This window comes from Lepidochelys kempii, chromosome 19 (genome assembly GCF_965140265.1).
Source record: "Lepidochelys kempii isolate rLepKem1 chromosome 19, rLepKem1.hap2, whole genome shotgun sequence".
NCBI lineage: Eukaryota > Metazoa > Chordata > Testudines > Cheloniidae > Lepidochelys > Lepidochelys kempii.
In genome coordinates this window covers 11,887,646-11,909,425 of record NC_133274.1, presented here as the reverse complement: position 1 = coordinate 11,909,425, position 21,780 = coordinate 11,887,646, and the positions used below count along the sequence as shown (strand labels likewise).

Genomic DNA, 21,780 nt, shown 5'->3' with positions numbered 1-21,780 from the left:
GGCTGCTTATCTGGGGTCCCGCCTGGTGAGAGAAAGGGGCTGGTGCCCTCAGCCTGGGGGACAGAGGGGTTTGCAGCCCGTCCCCTTGGGGACCAGCACTCTGCCCACACCCCCCATGCCATCCCTCTTGTGCCTGGAACCACAGAGACCCTGCTCCTCCAGATGTGTCTTCTTCCTGCACATTACAGATGTGCACAGCTGGAAGCCCATGCTGGACCCTGCCTCGCTGCCCCCCTCTGGCCTGTCCCCCAGTGCATGGGAAGCTCATGATGGAGTGGATGTGTAACCCCTGGGGGAGGACAAGCTAGGATGGGCTTGTGGGTGTGAAGGATAACTGGGGCCCAAAGATGGGGTGGGGGTAAGCTGGGGGTGAGGGAAGGGTGTGTGTGACTGCATGTCTCCTACCAGTGGAGGCATCACACCATGCACCAGGAGAAGGAAGCCAAGAAAGTAGAGCTGAAGATCAACTGCAGAGACATCATATGCGTCCAGGTATGCGCTGCCCCCTTCCCCTGCGGGACTGTACCTCCGGCTGCCAGGCGGTTCTCTCAGGGCTGGATCCAAAGCCCACTGCACTGGATTGGGCCCACAGGCATGCAGGAGAGCAGGACTGGGAGATGTCCTACTCTCGCTGCTCCCCATGGCTCTGACAGCTCATGTTAATGATTAACCACCTGTGCCTCTAGTCCCTTTTGCCTGCAGAGCTCCAACCCCCAATAGCGGTGGGACACCCCCATTTACAGGTGGGGAAACTGAGGTCCAGAGGGGGGAAAGTGACTTGGCCGAGGTCACTTGGCATATTGGTTGCAGAGATGGGAATGGAACCCAGGATTCCCAGCCTCCGGGCCCTGCTCTAACCACTACACCAAACTGCCTCCCGTTTCAGTGCTTTATGTTGGCGGCAAGTTGAGCATGTTCATAGTTTACAGGAGCTGGGATGTGCCAAGGAGCCTGTTTGCAGTGGAAGACACTGTCCGTGGGTATATCCGGGTCTTTATCCTGATCCTTTTCTCTTTAGCTGAGCATCCTGTATTGGTACTGGCAAAGGGGGCTCACTCACCATGTGGGGCTACATCTTCATGTGCCCACAGCTGGAGCCGGGTTTTCAAAGGAGCTCAGCTCCCAACATACTGAGCTGTTTGGGGAACCGGGCCATTGCCTTCCTGCTGTGACATGAGGCCCCAGGATGAGATGCTATCTGCGGGGATTGAACCCACAACCTCCGGCTCGCATGCCCTAGTGCTTGAGCAGACAGAGGCAGCTCCGTTGAATGACACTCTTTAGCAGCCTCACAAACCTGTATGTGGTCCAGCGACTTGAGGGCAGAGAAGAGCCACAGTGTGTTAGCCCGGGATGATACTGCAGTGGGCTGACCGCTTGAGCTGGTGGGAGAAACTTAGCAAACCATATTCCATCGGCACATGCAGGTCTGTCCACGCTGGGGCAGTTTCGCTGGAGTTTCAGACTGGGGAAGAAAATTGGGGGAGGTAGGGCGGGGCAGAGGAGGTTCTGACCTTTTCTGAACAAAGTGTTTCAATTTGTTGTTTGGAAACGAATTTTTGTTTAGAATGTTTTGGTTTTTGTATCGTATTCGTATAACGTGGTGAGGAGTCGTCCCTGAACTAGCGGCCTCATTGAGCCACATGTGGTGATGAGTCACTCCCGTGTGAGGCTCCAGCCAATCCGCAAGCCAGGAGCTGGTCAGGTGACTCTCAGGGGAGGTACATAAGCCCCACAGGAGAACGAGCCGCCCAGTCTGGCCAATGTCACTGCGTGGCAAGGAACCATCCGCTGCCTGACAGTGGTGACGGACTCCACAGACCTCAGCCTGCTCTGGCACCAGCTCCAGCCTCGTTCCCAGTCCTGCCCTTGTGCCAATCCATCTCCCGGCCTTACACTTGCCTTGTTCTGACCCCACTCTTGACTCCTGACTCTGGTTCTGACCTCTGACTCTGGTTCCCAGACTGACCGCCAACGCACCAACCAGTAGGCCCGTCTCCCACTGCTCCAACCATAGGCCTTGCCCATCCATGTCTTGGTTTCTGACAAGGAGAGTTCTGCAAGACAACATTTTTAAAAAGGTTGAAATTGAAACAAAATGGAATTTCCCTCCTCCACACACCCCTTTGCTCCCCACCTGCAACACAACAGGAAAGAAGAGGAGCCCACAACTGGGGCTGAAATTTCTTCCTGCAGACGGCTGGCTCGGCCCACTTCCACCCCGGCGGTGACGCAGCTCTCTGCTTCCCCCCTAGGATAACTGGGATGTGGAGGAGTTTGTCTCAAAGGTGTGCATGGGCAGGTTTCTCAATCATCCCGCCTTTAAAATCATGCTCGCTGCGCTCATCATCTGCAACGCGCTCATCATCGCTAGCCGGACGGAGGTGGAGGTCGAAGAGGTACGTTTGCGATGTCTAAATCGGTTCAGCACGCAGCAAACTCTGAGCAAAGGGAAAGCACAAGCTCAGACTCGGCCTCCTCAGGACTGAGACCAGGACCCTGTTGCGCTAGGCGCTGTCCGTACGCATCGTGAGAGCTGCTGCCCGAAAGAGCTATTTTCATTTCCATGCTTCCTCTCCCCTTTTCCTTTTCTCCTATTCTTCTTCCCATGCTGGTTATATTTAGTGCTTTGCTAAAGACCTTAGGGCTATGCTAATCAGAGAGAGAAAAGACACAGTGGGCCAATCCTTGCTCAGAAAGGGGCGAGAGGGCAAAAGCAGATCAAAGGTCCCTTAATCCTGGGATAGTTGGGTGTAAAGTCAGTGTCTCAGCTTCAGGCTACTTAAGATGAAGTCAGCAGTTAACAACCCAATACAGCGGCTGGGGACCACTGGGGAAAGGAAGGCCTGGCTCTGTCCTCTTTCCCCAGGCAGCCTGGAGCGGGTGAGTGTAGAAGCTGCCACGCTGGCTCTATTCCACAAGTGGATCTCCCTACAGTGGTGTGATTTACCCATGCCAGCTGGGTGGCACTGGAGGATCTGGGCCCCATGAGTTCATTCCCCAGCTCGTGCAGGATTATTTCCTCCTAGTCATTTTCTCACACATTGTGCTTGTTGCTTTCCAAATTTCTGAGCAATACGGCTCCCATTCGTTCATTAGTCTGGAAGCACTGGTCACTGTCCCTGAGTTAAGGCTGAGTGGGTTTTGCACTTCAAGCAAGGCCTCTGCGATGTAGGGAGAAGGCTGCGTGTTCTCCCCACTCCCTCTTTGAGGACTAGATGAATTTTCTGAGCATCTGCAAGTAGATCGTTTAATTCGTTTATGAAAATGTATTTGTATTGAGGTAACACCGAGGAACCCCCAGTCCAGGGTCAGGGCCCCTTTGTGCTAGATGCTGTACAGACAAAGAAGGAAAGATGGTCTCTGCCCCAGACTGTTTATAATCCCCCAGCAGTTGATTCCACCTCTGAGTAGATTTCACTGTCAATGTTTTTCCTCTGCCTAATATTCAGCCACAGTTTTGTCGTTCTAAAGTTTGCTTCACATCACCCTCTTCTATCTAATTAGCTAGAAGATCTCCGAGTCATTGTGGACATAGGCGCTGACTCTGTGGGTGCTCCAGGGCTGGAGCACCCAGGGGAAAAATTAGTGGGTGCTCTGCACCGACCGGCAGCTAAGCTCCCCGCCCCCCTGCCCCACCTCACCTCCTCCTCCGCCTCCTCCCCTGAGCGCGCCACGTCCCCGCTCCTCTCCCCTCCCTCCCAGCGCTTGCTGCCGCCAAACAGCTGTAGCAAGCTCGGGGAGGGAGGGGGGAGGAGAGGGAACTTGGCGCACTCAGAGGAGGAGGTGGGGAAGAGGCGGGGCTGGGGCGGGGATTTGGGGAAGGAGTCAAATAGGGGCAAGGAGGGGGCAGAGTTGGGGTGGGGACTTTGGGGAAGGGGTTGGAATGGGGGCAGGGCACGGATGGAGTCGGGGCAGGGGCAGGGAGGGTCAAGCACCCACCGGTGCCATTAGAAGTTGGCGCCTATGATTGTGGAGAGTTCTCTGAAAACATCCACTCAATGTGCAGTGACAGTCAAAACAGCAAACAGAATATTGGGAATCATTAAGAAAGGGATAGATAATAAGACAGAAAATATCATATTGCCTCTATATAAATCCATGGTACGCTCACATCTTGAATACTGCGTGCAGATGTGGTTGCCCCATCTCAAAAAAGATATATTGGAATTGGAAAACGTTCAGAAAAGTGCAACAAAAATTATAAGGGGTATGGAACGGCTTCTGTATGAGGAGAGATTAATAAGAGTGGGACTTTTCAGCTTGGAAAAGAGATGACTAAGGGGGGATATGATAGAGGTCTATAAAACCATGACTGGTGTGGAGAAAGTAAATACGGAAGTGTTAAGTATTCCTTCTCATTACACAAGAACTAGGGGTCACCAAATGAAATTAATAGGCAGCAGGTTTAAAACAAACAAAAGGAAGTATTTCTTCACACAACGCACAGTCAACCCGTGGAACTCCTTGCCAGAGGATATTGTGAAGGCCAAGACTATAACGGGGTTAAAAAAAGAACTAGATAAATTCATGGAGGATAGATCCATCAATGGCCATTAGCCAGGCTGGGCAGGGATGGTGTCCCTAGCCTCTGTTTGCCAGAAGCTGGGAATGGGCAACAGGGGATGGATCACTTGATGATTCCCTGTTCTGTTCATTCCCTCTGGGGCACCTGGCATTGGTCACTGCCAGAAGACAGGATACTGGGCTAGATGGACCTTTGATCTGACCCAATATGGCCATTCTTATGTTCTTATCACCTGCTATTTATTCTTTTCTTCCTATCTTCCTCTTTCAATTCCCAGATGCCAGTCATGTCGCTGACTGCCCTGCTGGAAGGCACTCACAGCGAGGGGCAGCTTAGAAACCCGCAGAGAACAGGACAGAACTAGAGCTAGTTGAAAATTTCCACTGCAAATGTTTTTCAACGGAAAATAGGGTTTTTGCCTAATCAATTATTTTACAAAAAGTGTCTATTTTCTGCCAAAAAAATCATTTTTTTCTCAAAAAAACTGAACACCTGAAAACCATTTTGGGGATGAAAATTGAATTCAGTTTGGAAATACTGCAGCAGTGCCTCATGAGAGTTGTAGTTTATAGAATCATAGAACTGGAAGGGACCATGAGAGGTCATTTAGTCCAGTCCCCTGCATTCAAGGCAGGATTAAGTATTATCTAGATCATCCTGACAAGTGTTTGTCTCATCTGCTCTTAAAAATCTCCAATGATGGAGATTCCACAACCTCCCTAGGCAATTTCTTCCAATGTTTAACCACCCTGACAGTTAGGAAGTTTTTCCTAATGCCCAACCTAACCCTCAGCCTTCTCTTTTCCGGATTAAACAAACACAATTTTTTCAATCTTCCCTCAGAGGTCATGTTTTCTAGACCTTTAATAATTTTTGTTACTCTTCTCCGGACTTTCTCCAGTTTGTCCACATCTTTTCTGAAATGTGGCACCCAGAACTGGACACAACATTCCAAGTTGAAGTCTTATCAGCACAGAGTAGAGCGAAAGAATTACTTCTTGCGCCTTGCGTACAACACTCCTGCTAATGCATCCCAGATTGTTTTATTCCTAAATGGAGTACTTTGCATTTGTCCTTATTTAATTTCATCCTATTTACTTCAGACTATTTCTCCAGTTTGTCCAGATCATTTTGAATTTTAATCCTATCCTCCAAAGTACTTGCAACCCCTCCCAGCTTGGTATCGTTCACAAACTTTATAAGTTTACTCCCTATGCCATTATCTAAATCATTGATGAAGATATTGAACAGAACCGGACCCAGCTTCCAGCTTGACTGTGAAATGCTGATAACTACTCTGTGGGAACAGTTTTCCAACCAGTTATACACCCATGTTATAGGAGTTCCATTTAGGTTGTGTTTCTCTAGTTTGTTTATGAGAAGGTCATCCGAGATAGTATCAAAAGCTTTACTAAAGTCAAGATATATGACATCTACCTCTTCCCTCCTATCCACAAGGCTTGTTACCTGTCAAAGAAAGCTATTAAGTTGGTTTGTCATGATGTGTTCTAGACAAATCCATGCTGATTGTTACTTGTCACCTTATTATCTTCTAGGTGTCTGCAAATTGATTGCTTAATTATTTGCTCCATTATCTTTCTGGTTACTGAAATTGAGCTGACTGGTTTGTAATTCCCCAGGTTGTCCTTATTTCCCTTTTTATAGATGGGCACTATCTTTGCCCTTTTCCAGTCCTCTGGAATCTCACCCGACTGCCATGAATCGCTAATGGTTCAGATATCTCCTCAGTCCGCTCCTTGAGTATTCAGTTGCCTCATATCCACATTCTCCTCTATAGGCCAAGCTCTCTCTGGCTGGACTACATCTCTCATGATGGATCATGGCCAGGCACTCCCATGATACACTGCTTCCTCTCCCCAAAAGAGGAGACTGAGGTGAATCATGGGAGTTGTAGTCTGACCAGGGAACCTGTCTCCTGGAGGAGAAATGGGAGCATGAGACACGGAAATTACAACTCCCATGAGGCAACACAGCAGTATTTCCAGACACAAATATTTTAGTTTTCAGCCAAAATATTTCAGCATTTGAATTTCTGCCAAAAAAAATCAGTTTTTCACAGAAAAAAAAATTGTTTTGACCCTCTTACTCATTCTGTGATTTCTTTTCTTTTTAAAAATTGTCTTTTCTATCCCCAAAGGTTTTTCCTCACCCATATTTTTTCTTGCCCTCTCCTTTTACTATTACCTTTTCTTCAGTCTTTGCAGCACTTTTCTTTGTCTCTCCATTATACATTTTCTCCTTCTGTCCATCATCCCCAGCCCTATGTCCATGTCCCTCCTCCTAGCCCCGAGTCAGCCAGCCACTTAAGCACCTAAGTAATCTCCTCCCTATTCAACAAAGCACTTATGTTGTGTGCTGACCTTTAAGCATTTGCATAAATCCCATTGAATTCAAGCCCACCCGTAAGCGCTTTGCTGAACTGAAACTGTCCCCTCACTCTGAGCTAGGACTGATTTTGGTTTTGACCACAGTTGAACAGCGACACAGTGTGAGCAAGACACAAGCAGAGTCCCCTGGGGACATGGTTGAGTTTGTTTTTTCTTGCATCCGATGAAGTGAGCTGTAGCTCACGAAAGCTCATGCTCAAATAAATTGGTTAGTCTCTAAAGTGCCACAAGTACTCCTTTTCTTTTTGTGAAGACAGACTAACACGGCTGTTACTCTGAAACCTGTTTTTTCTTCTGTTTTCTATTGTAGAAATACTATGGGTTGTTCTCTGCCATAGATAACATTGTCCTGACTGTTCTTTCCTGTGAAGTGCTTCTCAACTGGTACTATGGATTCCAGATGTACTGGAAGGTGAGTGCTGAGCACAGCTGTTTAGATCCAATATTTCCTGGGCCATTAGCCACATTCCTGTTATTCTATCGCCCTATTCCCATTATCAGGGTCCCATTGCAACTCTTCCTTGCCCCTCTCCAAAGCCTACAATGTTGTGCCTCGAATTGTATCACTTATCCTACCTGGCCCGCCAGGCTTTGCACAGGTCTTACCGTTCTGCAACATGATCATTGTTAGAGGTCAAAAATAATCATCGCCCTATATTTGATTGGATCAGGTCTATCAATCAAAGTATCGAAAGCAGGGGACATGCTGTCCAGAGGTTAAAGCAGCCAATTGGGAATGAGGACTCCTGGGTTCAACTCTTGGTTATCAGATCACTCGGACCTTGGACAAGTTACTTTGCCTCTCTGTGACTCAGTTGTCCTGTCTGGGTCTAATAATCCTTACCTTCAACAAAGGGGCTTAATTATGCTTTGGGATGAAAGGAACAATATAAGCACTAAGTATATGCAAGATTATTACTTGCTTATAATAGAGAGCATCTGTTTTAGATGCTTTGCAGTAAAACTAATACAGATTAAGGGCCTGCTCCTTCTCTTAAAGTCAGTGGGAATGTTACCATTGATTTTTCAGTGAAATGACTAAAAGCATACTTGACAGGCATTTCATATCTGTGTGGAACTGTGAATAACGTCTATGGGCCGTGCCAAGGGCCTTCTGGAATAGAATTGTCTTTAAAAGAAACAAAAACAGTCCAAAAACAATGAGGAGTCCTTGTGGCACCTTAGAGACTAACAAATTTATTTGGGCATACGCTTTCGTGGGCTGTAACCCACTTCATCAGATGCATGGGGTGAAAAAAAGTAGTCAGGTATAAATACACAACACATGAAAAGATGGGAGTTGCCTTACCAAGTGGCAGGTTTCAAAACCAGTCCAGGTTTCAGAGCTAGACACTTACTTACCTAGGGCCCAATTCTCCATTGTCCAGCACCTTGTGTAGTCGTTTGTTTAGTGCAAAGTGGGTGTGGCAGCACTACCATTCGGAGTCAGTGGTGTCGCACGTCCGCTTTGCACTGACGTAAAGGACTCCATCAGGTGTAGGACAGCAGAGAATCAGGCTCTGCATATTTTTCATCCGTCAGACCTCAGAATACTGAAAGGTGGGTAAGTAGCACTAACCTCATTTAACAACTGGGGAAACTGAGGCCCAGCGAGAGTGTCTTGTCCAGCATCACATAGTAAGATCACGACTGATCTGGGAATAGAATGTAAAATCCTTCACATTCTTGATCTGGCGGTGACTGGTAAAATCAGAGTTCAGAGATGTTTTTATGGGTCAGATCCTCATCTGGTATAAGACAGAATTGTCCCATTGATTTCAACAGAGTGATGTGGATTCACACCCGCTGAGGATCTGGCCCTTCTTATTGGCAGGTTTCAAGCTGAGATGCACCCCCTCCCTCTGTTCTTTCATTATTACCATGTATTATATGTATTATGGTAGCTCCTAGAGGCCCCAATGTGGGATCAGGGCCCCGTTTTGCAAAGTGCTGTGCAAAAATACAGTCCCTGCCCCAGGAGCTTACAGTGTCATTGCTCCTAGGGCCTGTGCCGACCAGCCCTGCTGTGAAAGCTTGTCCTCTGCTTCTCAGGGTGGGGTTTTCTCTTCCCGCAGGATGGCTGGAACGTCATCAATTTTTTTATCGTGGCATATCTCTGTGTGGGGCCTTTCATCTCTGTGCTGAACAACCAAAAGATTTTCTGGGTCCTCAGGTAGGGAAAGGGCTACTTTGTCTTAAAGCTTGTCAAGCTGTTATTATTTGTTTGTTGACAAGATCTTGGTAAAACACAGATCAGGCCCCATTCTGCGAAGTGCACATATTCCTAGGATGTGTCTACCCTGCAGTTAGCGGTATAGCTGCAGCATGTGTGGACATATCTATTGGCTCAAAGGTGGATCCAATTGTTTGACTACAGACATGTTTTGTTCTTAAAAATGTTCAAGAGTCCAAATAACCAAACATAGCCAAATTTATTGTCCCAGGAAACACAGTACAATATGGAAAGGAGACACAGATGCCCTCCTTCCGGAAAGCAAATTCTTGCAGCATGTCCACCTTACACAGCCGGCGTGCTTCCAAGATTTGCATTTCAGCTAATAGCATTTAAAGGTTGATTTTCCAAGTTACAAAACTTTTCACACATCACTCAAATCCAACCCACGCTGTTCCTTAACTTGCTGTTCTGAACTTTCCTTCTCTTCGTTTTGGATACCGGCATTCCAGGTACTGCTCTGAGAAAGTACCTCCCCAGCTCGAACCAGGCAGAACATTCATGTATTTTGCCTTTGACAGGTTCCCTATTTTCTAATGCCAAAGCACACTTTAGCTTTGCAAAGTGCTGTGAGATACCTGACGTCGGTGAACAGAATTGTGGGAAGAGCAGAATACTTAACATAACTTCCCAACACTTATATTCATTCCGTGCACATAATACTTATAAGCCTGGTGTATACTATGCCTAACATACATACATTGGCTAACATACCCCAGCTAGCTTTGATCTGGCTACCGCCAATAACAGCAGCGATGCTGCAGCAGCATGGGTTGTACAATGCCACTCAGGACCCTGGCGATGTAGTCAAATGACTAGCCCATGCTATCACCTATGCTGTTGCCCATCCACTGATATTGTTACTGAAGCTAGCTAAATCAAAGCTAGCTCAGGTATATCTACTATGCTGCAGTCACACCTCTGACTGCAGTGAAGACATACTCTAGTAAGAGACAGTCCCTGCCCCAAAGAGCTTACAGTCTCGATAAGTCAGACAAAAGGTGGGAGGGGAAACTGTGGCATGCAGTGAGGCAGTGACTTGCCCAGAGTTGCACCGCCAGTCAGTGGCAGAATTGAGAGCTCCTGAGGGTATTGCTGGTTGGGACTTGTTCGACAAATTGTTTTTGAAAAATTGAAAAAATGCCAATTTGTCAAGACAGAAACTGTTTGCAAAACAGGGTTGGGTTTGGCGAATCTCCCGACTCGATAAAAATGTTCAGGAAACGTTTTAGAACCATCAAAATGTTTCGTTTCAATGCTTTCGGAAAGAAAACGCCCAGTTTTCTGGTTCAGAACAGCATTTCATTTCAGAATTTAAGCTAATGAGACCGAAAAAAAGTTCCAAAAGAGAGGAGGTGAAAAAAAGGTTGGAATCAAAACCAAAATATTTCAAAATGATTGGGAAAAAATGGTTTCAATTGACCCACTGTGGGGAAAAAAAGGTTTCGATTGACCCAATGTGGGGAAAAAATATTGCTTCATTTAGCAAATATTGGTGAATTTTCAACGTTTCATCCCGATCTGAGATGGGACAAAGTTTGGGACTCTTGAGAGGGAACAACGTTTCCTGCCCAGCTCTGGCTGAGTCCCAGCGTTGGAGCCTGAGCTCTCTCCAGACCGAAGTGGGTCTCTAAGAAAGAAAATGATCCCGGGCAGAGCAACCCCAGCACTGCACTGCAAGTCCCGGTGTCTACAGCAAACTTGGAGTCCACTCGTGGGAATGTCGGCCTCATTGACGTGTCCCCGCTCCCACAGTAAATTTGGGTGAGGTTACGCTTGAAACGCTGCAACGGCACAGCTGCGATGCTTCAGGACAGCCACTTGTTACCGCGACCAGAGGATTAATTACTGTCACTGTAATTAATCCCTCTGCCTGAGGCAGTCGCTAGGTCAAGGGAAGAATTCTTCCATCGACCTAGCGCTGTCGACACCAGGGGTTAGGTCGGCTTAACTGCGTTGCTCGGGGGTGTGGATTTTTCACACCCCTGAGTGCCGTAGCAGGTCGACTTAACTTTTGCGTGTTGACTGGGCCATAGTGGCAGAGCTGGGTGTGGAATCCAGAAAATCCTGGCTAGCAGATTTCTGCTCTCGTTCCTGTGTTGAGCTATGCTGTCCTTGCTGGCCTGAGCCGTGGGAGGAGCTGCTTGGATTCTGGAAGCCCCGAAAGATTCTTCCAATGGTTTTTCTTCGAAGTCACATGGACCTGGCATCATCTCCCTACCGGCACACGCTGCTCACGACTCCTCTGTCTCTTCTCAGGGTGATGAGGCTGATGCATGTCTGCACGCTGGTCAAGGGGCTGGCCAGGATCATCCGGGTGATCCTACAGTCCATCCCAGACATGACCAACATCATGGTCCTGCTCTTTGCCATCATGCTGGTGAGCTAGTCAAGCCCTTTGGGTGGGGCCCAGTATAAAACTGGAGTTCTCCCTCCTTCCTTCCCTTTCCACTTCCCTTCTTCTCCTCTATGTCTTTCCTCTTCTCCTTTCATTCCACTTCCTCCTGTTTCCCGTCCCCTCCACCGTGGGCCTTCTGGTTGGAAGCACCACACAGTGCTGTGCCGGGGGTCCACAAACAGCGGTGGGAGCTGGCCTGTTTGTGAATGGCATCAAAGAGCCTTCATCTTAACCTGGTGCAGTAAGCGGGAGATCCACAGGCGCCGCCTTCCTCCTTGCCCCAGGGGTGCTCAACCCCGGCTCCGCCCCCGGCCCCACCCCCGGCCCCACCCCTGCCCCACCCCTTCCCCCAAGCCTCCCGCCCTGCCTCTTCCCACTCACTTCCGTCCTGTTCCTGCTCCCACCCTTGCCTCCCAGCACCTCCTGCATGCCCCAGAACAGCTGATTGCGGCAGGCGGGAGGTGCCAGGAGGGAGGGGGAGAAGTTGATTGGTGGGTGGTGGGCGGGAGGCACTGGAGGGGAGTGGGGAAGGGGGAGCTGGCTGCCGGTGGGTGCTAAGCACCCACTAATTTTTTTCCATGGGTGCTCCAGCCCTGGAGCTCCCCCAGAGTCGGCGCCTATGAGGAGATCTGGTTAGGGATATCTGAGCTGCCTGTGGACTCTACCAGGGGTAGATTAAGGTAGCAGCTGGATGGTGAAAGGGTGTGGATCAGCCTAGAACAAGCACAGAGTTCAAGGAGAGAGAGAGAGAAACCTAGTTCCGGAAACGCCCACCTGCCTCCGAGCCCTAGTCTGTGAGGGGTTTGTTTTACGGTAGATTTGTGGGAGGTGGCTGCTCATTTTAGCTGTCTGAGGCTGACCATGGGTCTCGGGCTGGAGCTGGCCAGAGCTTCCGGCCAGCGCTGTCTCTCTGCAGGTCTTCTCAGTGTTTGGAGTGACTCTGTTTGGAAATCTGGTCCCGATGCACTTTGGAAATCTAGGGGCGGCTTTGTATTCGCTCTTCACCTGCCTCACGCAGGACGGATGGATGAACATATACGAGACCTTTGTGTGAGTGAACACGTTAGGTTTCAGATGAATCCCCACATCCACCATAGGGAAACAAGCCCCCCCCAGCATATTCTTGCAAGAGGAGTGCACCCCCACTGACAAACACACACAAGCAAACAGCACAATGCTCTCCTCCTCTTTGCAATACACAGACACACCCAGAGATAGCTAATGCGTGCACACGGACACAGGCCGCTAACCCACAAGCCGGTAATGTAATCCATACTAGGAGAGTGAGTGTGGGTCTTTGGGCTCCTTCCATCTCGGAGGATAAGAGCCTACTACAAGTACCACCTAACAACTTCCCTCCTTTAGCTCAGGTGGTAGAAACTGATGCCATTGGTGCTAAAGATTTGGGGTTCAAGCTCTGCTGGTGACCCATGGCGGTGGATTGTTACGTAGATACAAGCAAGCCTCTGCGGTCAAACCCTTTCCTTTGTCCTAATTATTTCAAGCCAATTTGAGAGGGTCTTTAATTGTGATCCGAGCAGGGGGCAAAGCCTGGGGTGTTTGGGCAGAAGTTAGGGTGACCAGATAGCAAGTGTAAAATATCGGGATGGCGGTGGGCGGTAATAGGTGCCTATATTAAAAAAGCCCCCAAAGTCGGGGGCTATAAAATCAGGACATCTGGTCACACTAGCAGAAGTGGGAAGTCTGACCCCCATGTGGGACCTTGGATGGCCTGCTTTTCCTTTCACATGGGGGGTGAGAGGGAAATGCGGGAGGTTCCCTCTAGTTGGGGCTTAGAGGAAGATTGGCAGGACTGCTTCCCTTCTCCTGATTTGGGAAACAGAGGGGGGATGGGTGGGGCTCCCCTCTGCATAAGTCTCTGAAGGCTTTACAGGAAGGTTTTGCAGAGTATCCCTGCTGCTCACCCCCATGAATGAAATTCCTTCTGTCCCCATCAGGGAAGAGGGGATCGCCCTGAAAATAGGGGGTGCCCTTTACTTTTTCATCTTCATCACGGGCGGGGCCTTTATCTGCACCAACCTGTTGGTGGCCGTGGTGACGTCAAATCTCGAGCAGACAATGCTCACCTACGCCGAGGAGAAGAAGAAAAGAGACCAGCTCCTCTACCCTGACAAGTATGTGGACCAGGAGGTGAGTGCCGGGCGCAGCCAGTGTGATGGTTGAATCCTGAGGCTTTTGCTCAGGTTTTGCTCCCCACTAGGAGTTATACCTGAGTAAGGACTGCGTGAACATTGATGAAGGAAGAACCTCAAGATCTGGCCCTAGAGTATTAAAGCAAAGCACTGTAGCTTGAAAAAATTCAAAGATCCTGCATTTTAGGGTGAGCTACAGACCAAAACACAAATGCCCCAAAATCAAAATTTGGAAATGCTGCCATGGTGCCTCATGGGAGTTGTAGTTCAGTTGCTGTATGTTCCCATTCACGTCTATGGGTTGGGCTCCCCAGCCAGACTACATCTCCCATGATGCACTGCCTTGTCTCTCCAAAAGGGGAGCCTGTGGTGCATCGTGAGAGGTGTAGTCTGACCAGGGAGCCCCTTTTTTGACCAGCTGTACTACAGTCTCCTATTGGGGATCGCATTCCTGTGCTGAGAGCCAGCACAAGGTCTGGGCACTCCACTGAAAATCGGTATTGGAGGCTTGAGGGTACGTCTACACTACAAGAAAAAGCAACCGGCAGCAGCGAGTCTCAGAGCCCGGGTCACCTGACTCAGGCTCCCGGAGCTTGTGCCTTGGGGCTAAACATAGAGTGTAGGTGACTGGGTTTGGGTTTGAGCCCAAGCTTTGAAACCCTCCCACTGCACTGGGTTTCAGAGCCTGAGGTCCAGCCCGAGTGGGAAAAGCCACACTGCTGGTTTTAGCCCTGCAGCGCAAGCTCGAGTCAGTTGACCCAGGCTCTGAGACTTGCTCCCCCGAGTTCTTTTTGCAGCATAGACATACCCTTCAGGACATTCATATGGTGTCTGGAACCTGCACACAGGTTAACTTCACCAGGGAAGAGCCATTATGCCTGCACAGCATGGCAGTGGTTGAGCGCGACCCAGTCCCTTCTCTGAGCTCATCAAGAAAGGTACCAACCAGAGCTGAGCAAAGTTCCAGAATTTCTGTCCCAGGGGAAATCCCAATAGGTCAACATTTGCTTGAGTCCCAAATTGTGAGGACATGTCAAAACCCCGACGCTTTGCTCAGGGTGAAATATTCTGAAACATTTCAGTTTGACATTTTCAATCAAAATTAAACACTTCAGCTGTCTGAAAGAGAAATGTCTCATTTTGGTTCTTTGAACTAAATCAAAACCCTTTATTTCGAGCCAGTTTGACATTAAACTGCAGTGTGCCTTATTGTGACACATTGCTTCGTGAGATTTATATTTCAGAAGCCTGATACACCCATTCTTCACGACTGGCCAGATCCCTGGTTGAACAAAATATCTTACAATGCACCATGTGATTCCTGGGAAGCACCACACAGCTGGTTTAGAGGGGAGTTCATAATATCGTCCCTCAAAGAGCCCAGTCCGTTGGAGAGAATACGCTACAATAGGGAGGTGCAGTTTAGTGTTGCAACTGGCTCAAAAAGAAAAATTTGGGGTCAGTTCCATAAAATGAAATACTCTGATTGGGGTTGAACCAACTTGGATCGTTCCTAACAAAATCAAAAAAATGTCAGCAAAATTGACATTTTCCTGTGGAAAATTTTGATGTTTGTGGAAACTGCATTTTCTATTGGAAAATTCCATGGGCGACAGGGGATGGATCACTTGGTGATTCCCTGTTCTGTTCATTCCCTCTGGGGCACCTGGCATTGGCCGCTGTTGGAAGACAGGATACTGGGCTGGATGGACCTTTGGTCTGACCCAGTATGGCTGTTCTTATGTTCCTTCAGTCCAATGTTGGGGATGACGACTCATCTCCGGAGCTGAACCTGGTGCATTTGAAAGCAGTGATGCAGGATACAGCCATGACACATCGCCAGATGCCACTGATCTATGGCAACCTGGGCAACCTGACTGAAGCTACCTGTGATGATTTCTGTCTCATCTTGGAAGGGATCCAAGAGAACCTGAAACGATACAAAGAGATCCGGGATGAGCTTAGCACGTAGGTCCTTCCGCGCACACCCCTCTCCTGTGCCGGGTTTGGGATCTCCCTGGTGGGCAGGGTCAGGGTCAACTTAGTTATATTTCACTTCATCAAAGCAACACAGGGCAGATGCAGCCACCCAGACTCCAGAGAGGGAGACCTATGTGCCGTGGGGGGAAAGCTAAGTCCATGATCGTGTGAGTGGCTGGGTGGGGCTTATGGCTCTCAGTTGACAGATCTTCCGGTATTAACATTACACCTTTGAAAGTGCCATGTCTTGGGTTCTGTGGCAGGAGAGTACTGGTGGAAGAGCATGACTTTGAAACCCAGGAAGGAGAGTTGGTGGGTAAAGGGCAAAGCTCAGAGCCTTGGCCCTAGGACCATTAGAGAATTGGAGGATGATGTACTCAGTGGTGGCAGAAGCTCGTGGTTCCGCTGTCTGTGTAAGAACGGGCTATCAGCATTGGGGTACGGGCTGTCGTACCCTCGGGGCAAGACTATAGTAACAGAGCGGGCACAGCTTCCTCAAGCTGCCCCCCATCATCATGCCTCAGCCTTACCTTGGGGATCACCTCTAGGGCATTCAGCCTCCACGGTCCATCAAGTCCTAGGCTCCTTCACTGAAACCGCCAACAGGGCCCACAGCATGCTCATCGCTGTTCGTTCTGGACACTTCTCCACTAACCCTGTGTTGAGACCACCAAGGTCATGTCCTACAGGCATCTCTGTCACTCCTAATCTAGGACGGATGCAGACCTGCAAGGTAGAGGCGGTGAGCCCCACTGCTATCTCCTGAGCTATCTAGTCCTCTGGCTGACTAGTACTTGATGAGGGGAGCTTCTAGGCTTGGGGCCTCTGGAGCAGAACTTCTTGGGTGACAGTTCTTGATCTCAATAGCATGGAGGGGACAGTATGTCAGCATCTAGCCTGGGAGATGAAGTTTGGAAGGAGATGGCCTGACCCAAAGCCCAGTGGAAAGACGCCCAGCAGTGTCAGTGGGCTGTGATGCAGGACCATACTGCTTTAATGGTTGAACCTTACTGTCATGGGGTCCAGGAAAGAGAGCTTGGGGCATGTGGTGGTGAAGTTTCCTGGGGAAGGAGAATCTGAAGTGGTGATCTTAAGGTCTCATTCCCTACTGCCTTGAGGATGGGAGAGTGGAAGACTAGGCCATTTGGGGAGTGGAAGCCCTGCAGTAGAGACTTGGAGATGAGTGTGTTTGGTGGTGGAAGTGGATTTTCTCAGAGCTGCAGAAGAACTGGGGGTGAATGTACTTGCTGGCAGAAGCTCACTGCTCACCTACCCGGCTTGGTCCCCACAGAATAGTCAAGGAGGTAAGGTCCATTGCATTCAATAAAGAACAGGAGGAGGAGAGGGTGCTGAGAAACATGCAGAACACCAACATCTCCGATGGCCTGCTTTGCAACGAGGTGGCTGCTGGGAGGTCTGGAGATATCCTGTCCACGCTGATGACTCTGGAGAAGGTACAGTATAGAGCCAGATCTTCAGATGGTGTCAGTGGAGGTCAGTGGTGCCTACGCCTCGTGCTCTCTCTCTCTGCCCCAGGGTGAATTTCACTCCCTGTGCAGGGCTATGCGCCCTCCGCGCTGACTGATTTCAGCTGCAGTTGAAAGTACCGTGGCCCCTTTGCATGAAATGTGCAGCTAGCATAAGATCCCAAACCTCTTGGAGGAGGGCAAGGGACTGCAGGGGTAAAGGCAGCAGTCTGGTTTCTGCGCTGGGGTAGAACTGGCCTGTGCTTATCAGCCTTGTTCTTTTTCCCTTCGGTAGGCGAACATGATTGACCCAGAGGATGTCACGGCATCGGGGTACCACAGGGGGGCAGTGAAGATGGCCTTCCTGAAAGCCCGGCGCCATTCTCTTCTCAGCCAGTCAGTCCCTCCTTAGCCGTGCTGGAGTGGGGCCACGGAGCTGTGAGTGGGAATCGGCCCCTGGACCGTGCAACTGAGGAGCTGTTAGCGGAGCTGCGGCGTAAATGCTTCCTTTGTAGCAAGGGGGGATTTATTTGCTTTGCTGAGGAGACGCTTCTGTCTTTGGGATACCGAGGAGCGAGTGTGGACAAGGGGTCAGCGCTCCAAGGGCCACGCATCATGACATACCAGCTTCTAGGTGGACAAAGCCAGACCTGGAGGAGTGGCAGGAGACTGGATTAATGCCAGGTCTGTCAGGTTTGCTGAGTCCATTTGGATGACTCTGATCTGGCTTGGAGTGTCTCTTGGATGGAGACCATGTCCAGAGTATTCATGGTCTGGTGCCTCCAAAGCACAAAGCAAAGAACATCAGGGAGAGAAGAGTTGCTGCAGAGCCCGTGCCTGTGGTCAGAGCATCGGCTCCCACCCTCTTTCCCAGAGCACTTGGGCATGTGTCTGTGTAAGTCTTGGGGGAATTCACCTTTGGGTACCTTTGTATAGGTGAGAACAGAGCCCTCCAGGTGGTAAGAGCAGGGATGCAGGATGAAGCATTGGGTGTTCATGCTTGTGCCTGTAAAAAGGGGATTCTCTTGCAGCATCAGGAGCGGACGCAATGTCTAAATCTGGGAAATGTGTGGTGGAGCAGAAGATGTATCCATCCCGTTGTCCTGGCTGATGTCTCCTTGAGACTCTACCGACAGGCAGCTACAGGGAAGTCCAGGGCTAGTTTGCGCAGGCCCTGTCCTGTGCAGTGAGTGGAAAAGGGCTGATGAAATTATTTTCCACTTTTAATACCCATTATCAAGTTCTGGACCATGTTCCCTGCCTTGGCTGCTCGTGATGGTGAATGACACAACCCAGTGAGGTGCTGACATGTCTCCTGTATGGGATTGTTTGACTTTCCAAAGCCAGGAGGTGCTCCGTCTCACATCTGCATTTCCCACCCAGTGCTCTGCAAACTCCAGGCGCGGAAGGAGATTGCTCTGCTTCAGCTGTGTCTGCCCCCATGTTCGCTGGACTGGATGCACTCTAGCACTCATGTAGCCATGCATTAAAATGAGCAGTGTCTGGGGAAAGTAGCTGGTGCCAGCATATTTGAGGCTAATACTTGTCAAGAAATGCATGGCTCGTGTCGATCAGCTGTGATGCTTGTGCTGGTCTCGGATGAATGATCATAATAAAGAGCATTGAGCTGTGTTTCTGTGGCCGTTATGTTCCCGTTTCACCTTGTTCAGTGTTTTGAGTCTAAAGGATGTCTGCCCTGTGACTGCAGTATATGTGTGACATTCTATAGCTTGGGGGAGCATCCTGTAGCCCCCCTATTCCTCATTTTTATATAATTGTGATCTTACGTATAAAGCAGGCCACGTGAGGTATCAGCGTAAAGGCTTTGATCTGCTGAAAATCATTTCTCTATCCATATATGTGTATCATTAATGCATATGAAGTTATGAGAATTGTGTTGGATGGTTTTCACTAAAACATGCTGTAAGTTGGGTAAGCAGCCAGATATTAGCTCCTCGGAGGCAACAGCAAGGGAAGTAACCAACACCCGGGCAAGGTGACAAACAACCATTGTCCACCAAGGGAGCTACAATTCAATGACCCACCTACATGAGGCCACATGCTCAGCCTTGCCTGGAGACTCAGCAATGCTCCCCAAGCACATGGGACTGAAGCTATAAAACAGAACACAGTGGCCACATTCTGGGCCTTTCTCCTTCACCCACCTATGCTGCAAGCAACAAGGACACTGAACAAGACTTGGGACTACAACAGAGGAGACTGGCCCAGATTTAAGGGACAAATCTGTATAGTAAGGACTGCAGTATCCAGTGGGGTGAGAAAAACTGCTTAATCTACATGTTGCCCAGTCTAATAGGGTTCAGAGATTAGACTGCATGCTTATATTTTCTTTTCTTTTGGTAACTAACTCTGACTTTTTGCCTAACAGTTATAGTCACTTAAAATCTATCTTTTGTAGTCAATAAATTTGTTTAACTGTTTATCTTTACCAATCAGTTTATATGAAGTGTGGGGCAAATCTTCTCAGGTTTTGCAAAGACTGGTGTATATCCACTTTCCATTGATGAAGTGGTGAACCAATTAATAGATCTGCATTGCTCACCTTGAGTAGTGCAAGGTGGTATATTACTAGGGTACAGTGCCTGTCCTGTAGTAGGTGACTTCTGGGAACTCTTCTGGCTCTGTCAATCTGTTTCTTCACTTCAGCAGGTGGGTATTGTAGTTCTAAGAATGCTTGATAGAGATCTTGTAGGTGTTTGTCTCTGTCTGAGGGGTTGGAGCAAATGTGGTTGTATCGTAGAGCTTGGCTGTAGACAATGGACCATGTGGTGTGGTCTGGGTGAAAGCTGGAGGCATGTAGGTAGGAATAGCAGTCAGTAGGTTTCCGGTACAGGGTGGTGTTTATGTGACCATCGCTTATGAGCACTGTAGTGTCCAGGAAGTGGATCTCTTGTGTGGACTGGTCCAGGCTGAGGTTGATGGTGGGATGGAAATTGTTGAAATCATGGTGGAATTCCTCAAGGGCTTCTTTTCCATGGGTCCAGATGATGAAGATGTCATCAATATAGTGCAAGTAGAGTAGGGGCGTTAGGGGACGAGAGCTGAGGAAGCGTTGTTCTAAGTCAGCCATAAAAGTGTTGGCATACTGTGGGGCCATGTGTGTACCCATAGCAGTGCCGCTGATTTGAAGATATACATTGTCTCCAAATGTGAAATAGTTATGGATGAGGACAAAGTCACAAAGTTCAGCCACCAGGTTTGCCCAGAAGTCACCTACTACAGGACAGGCCTAACAAAGAAAATAACAGAACGTCACTAGCCGTCACCTTCAGCCCCCAACTAAAACCTCTCCAACGCATCATCAAGGATCTACAACCTATCCTGAAGGACGACCCATCACTCTCACAAATCTTGGGAGACAGGCCAGTCCTTGCCTACAGACAGCCCCCCAACCTGAAGCAAATATTCATCAGCAACTACATACCACACACCAGAACCACTAACCCAGGAACCTATCCTTGCAACAAAGCCCATTGCCAACTGTGCCCACATATCTATTCAGGGGACACCATCATAGGGCCTAATAACATCAGCCACACTATCAGAGGCTCGTTCCCTTGCACATCTACCAATGTGATATATGCCATCATGTGCCAGCAATACCCCCCTGCCATGTACATTGGTCAAACTGGACAGTCTCTATGTAAAAGAATAAATGGAAACAAATCAGACATCAAGAATTATTACATCTCTCTGGTCACGCGATTACAGACATGAAAGTTGCAATATTACAACAGAAAAACTTCAAAACCAGAGTCCAGCGAGAGACTGCTGAATTGGAATTCATTTGCAAATTGGATACAATTAACTTAGGCTTGACTAGAGACTGGGAGTGGCTAAGTCATTATGCAAGGTAACCTATTTCCCCTTGTTTTTTCCTACCCCCTTCCCCCTGCCCCCCATTCCTCAGACGTTCTTGTTAAACCCTGGATGTGTGCTGGAGATGGCCCACCTTGATTATCATACACATTGTAAGGAGAGTGATCACTTTGGATGAGCTGTTACCAGCAGGAGAGTGGGGTGGGGGGAGAAAACCTTTTGAAGTGATAAACACCCATTTTTTCATGGTCTGTGTGTATAAAAACATCCTCACTGCATTTTCCACTTTTATGCATCCGATGAAGTGATCTGTAGCTCACGAAAGCTTATGCTCAAATAAATTGGTTAGTCTCTAAGGTCCCACAAGTCCTCCTTTTCTTTTTGTGAAAGCAGTGAAGCGATTGCGAAGTTGGAGCTTTTTAGGCTGTAGGTTGCAGAAAAGGAGAGGGAGCACCAGCAAATATTGGAACTGAAAGAACTGGAGAAGGAGAAGCAGGGAGAAAGAGAGTGAAAACACCACCTGGACCTGCTAGAGAAGCAGAACCAGAACCCACCGACCCCAGCGATTCCCATCACTCCAAAAATCCACAATTGGGACAATTTATGTCCTGCATACAATGAGGCAGATGATATTGATGAATATCTGACCACCTTTGAAAGGCTGCGTGCAGTGCATGAAATCCCTGATGCCAAGAGGATTCCTACCCTGATTGCAAAATTAACTGGTAATGCTCTAAGTGTATTCAATGAAATGCCCATTGAGGATGCTTTAGA

At 48.8% G+C, this 21,780-nt stretch overlaps 1 protein-coding gene across 1 annotated transcript; it reads left to right on the top strand.

The window, feature by feature from the left end:
• Positions 1-423: 423 nt before the first annotated feature.
• On the top strand, positions 424-17,578 carry CATSPER4 (cation channel sperm associated 4). The gene is made up of 10 exons (XM_073318093.1): positions 424-492; positions 2,256-2,399; positions 7,247-7,348; positions 9,012-9,109; positions 11,429-11,549; positions 12,484-12,617; positions 13,526-13,718; positions 15,474-15,688; positions 16,992-17,154; positions 17,462-17,578. The coding sequence occupies exons 1-10, from the start codon at positions 424-426 to the stop codon at positions 17,576-17,578; spliced, it is 1,356 nt and encodes a 451-aa protein (XP_073174194.1).
• The last annotated feature ends 4,202 nt before the right edge of the window (positions 17,579-21,780 follow it).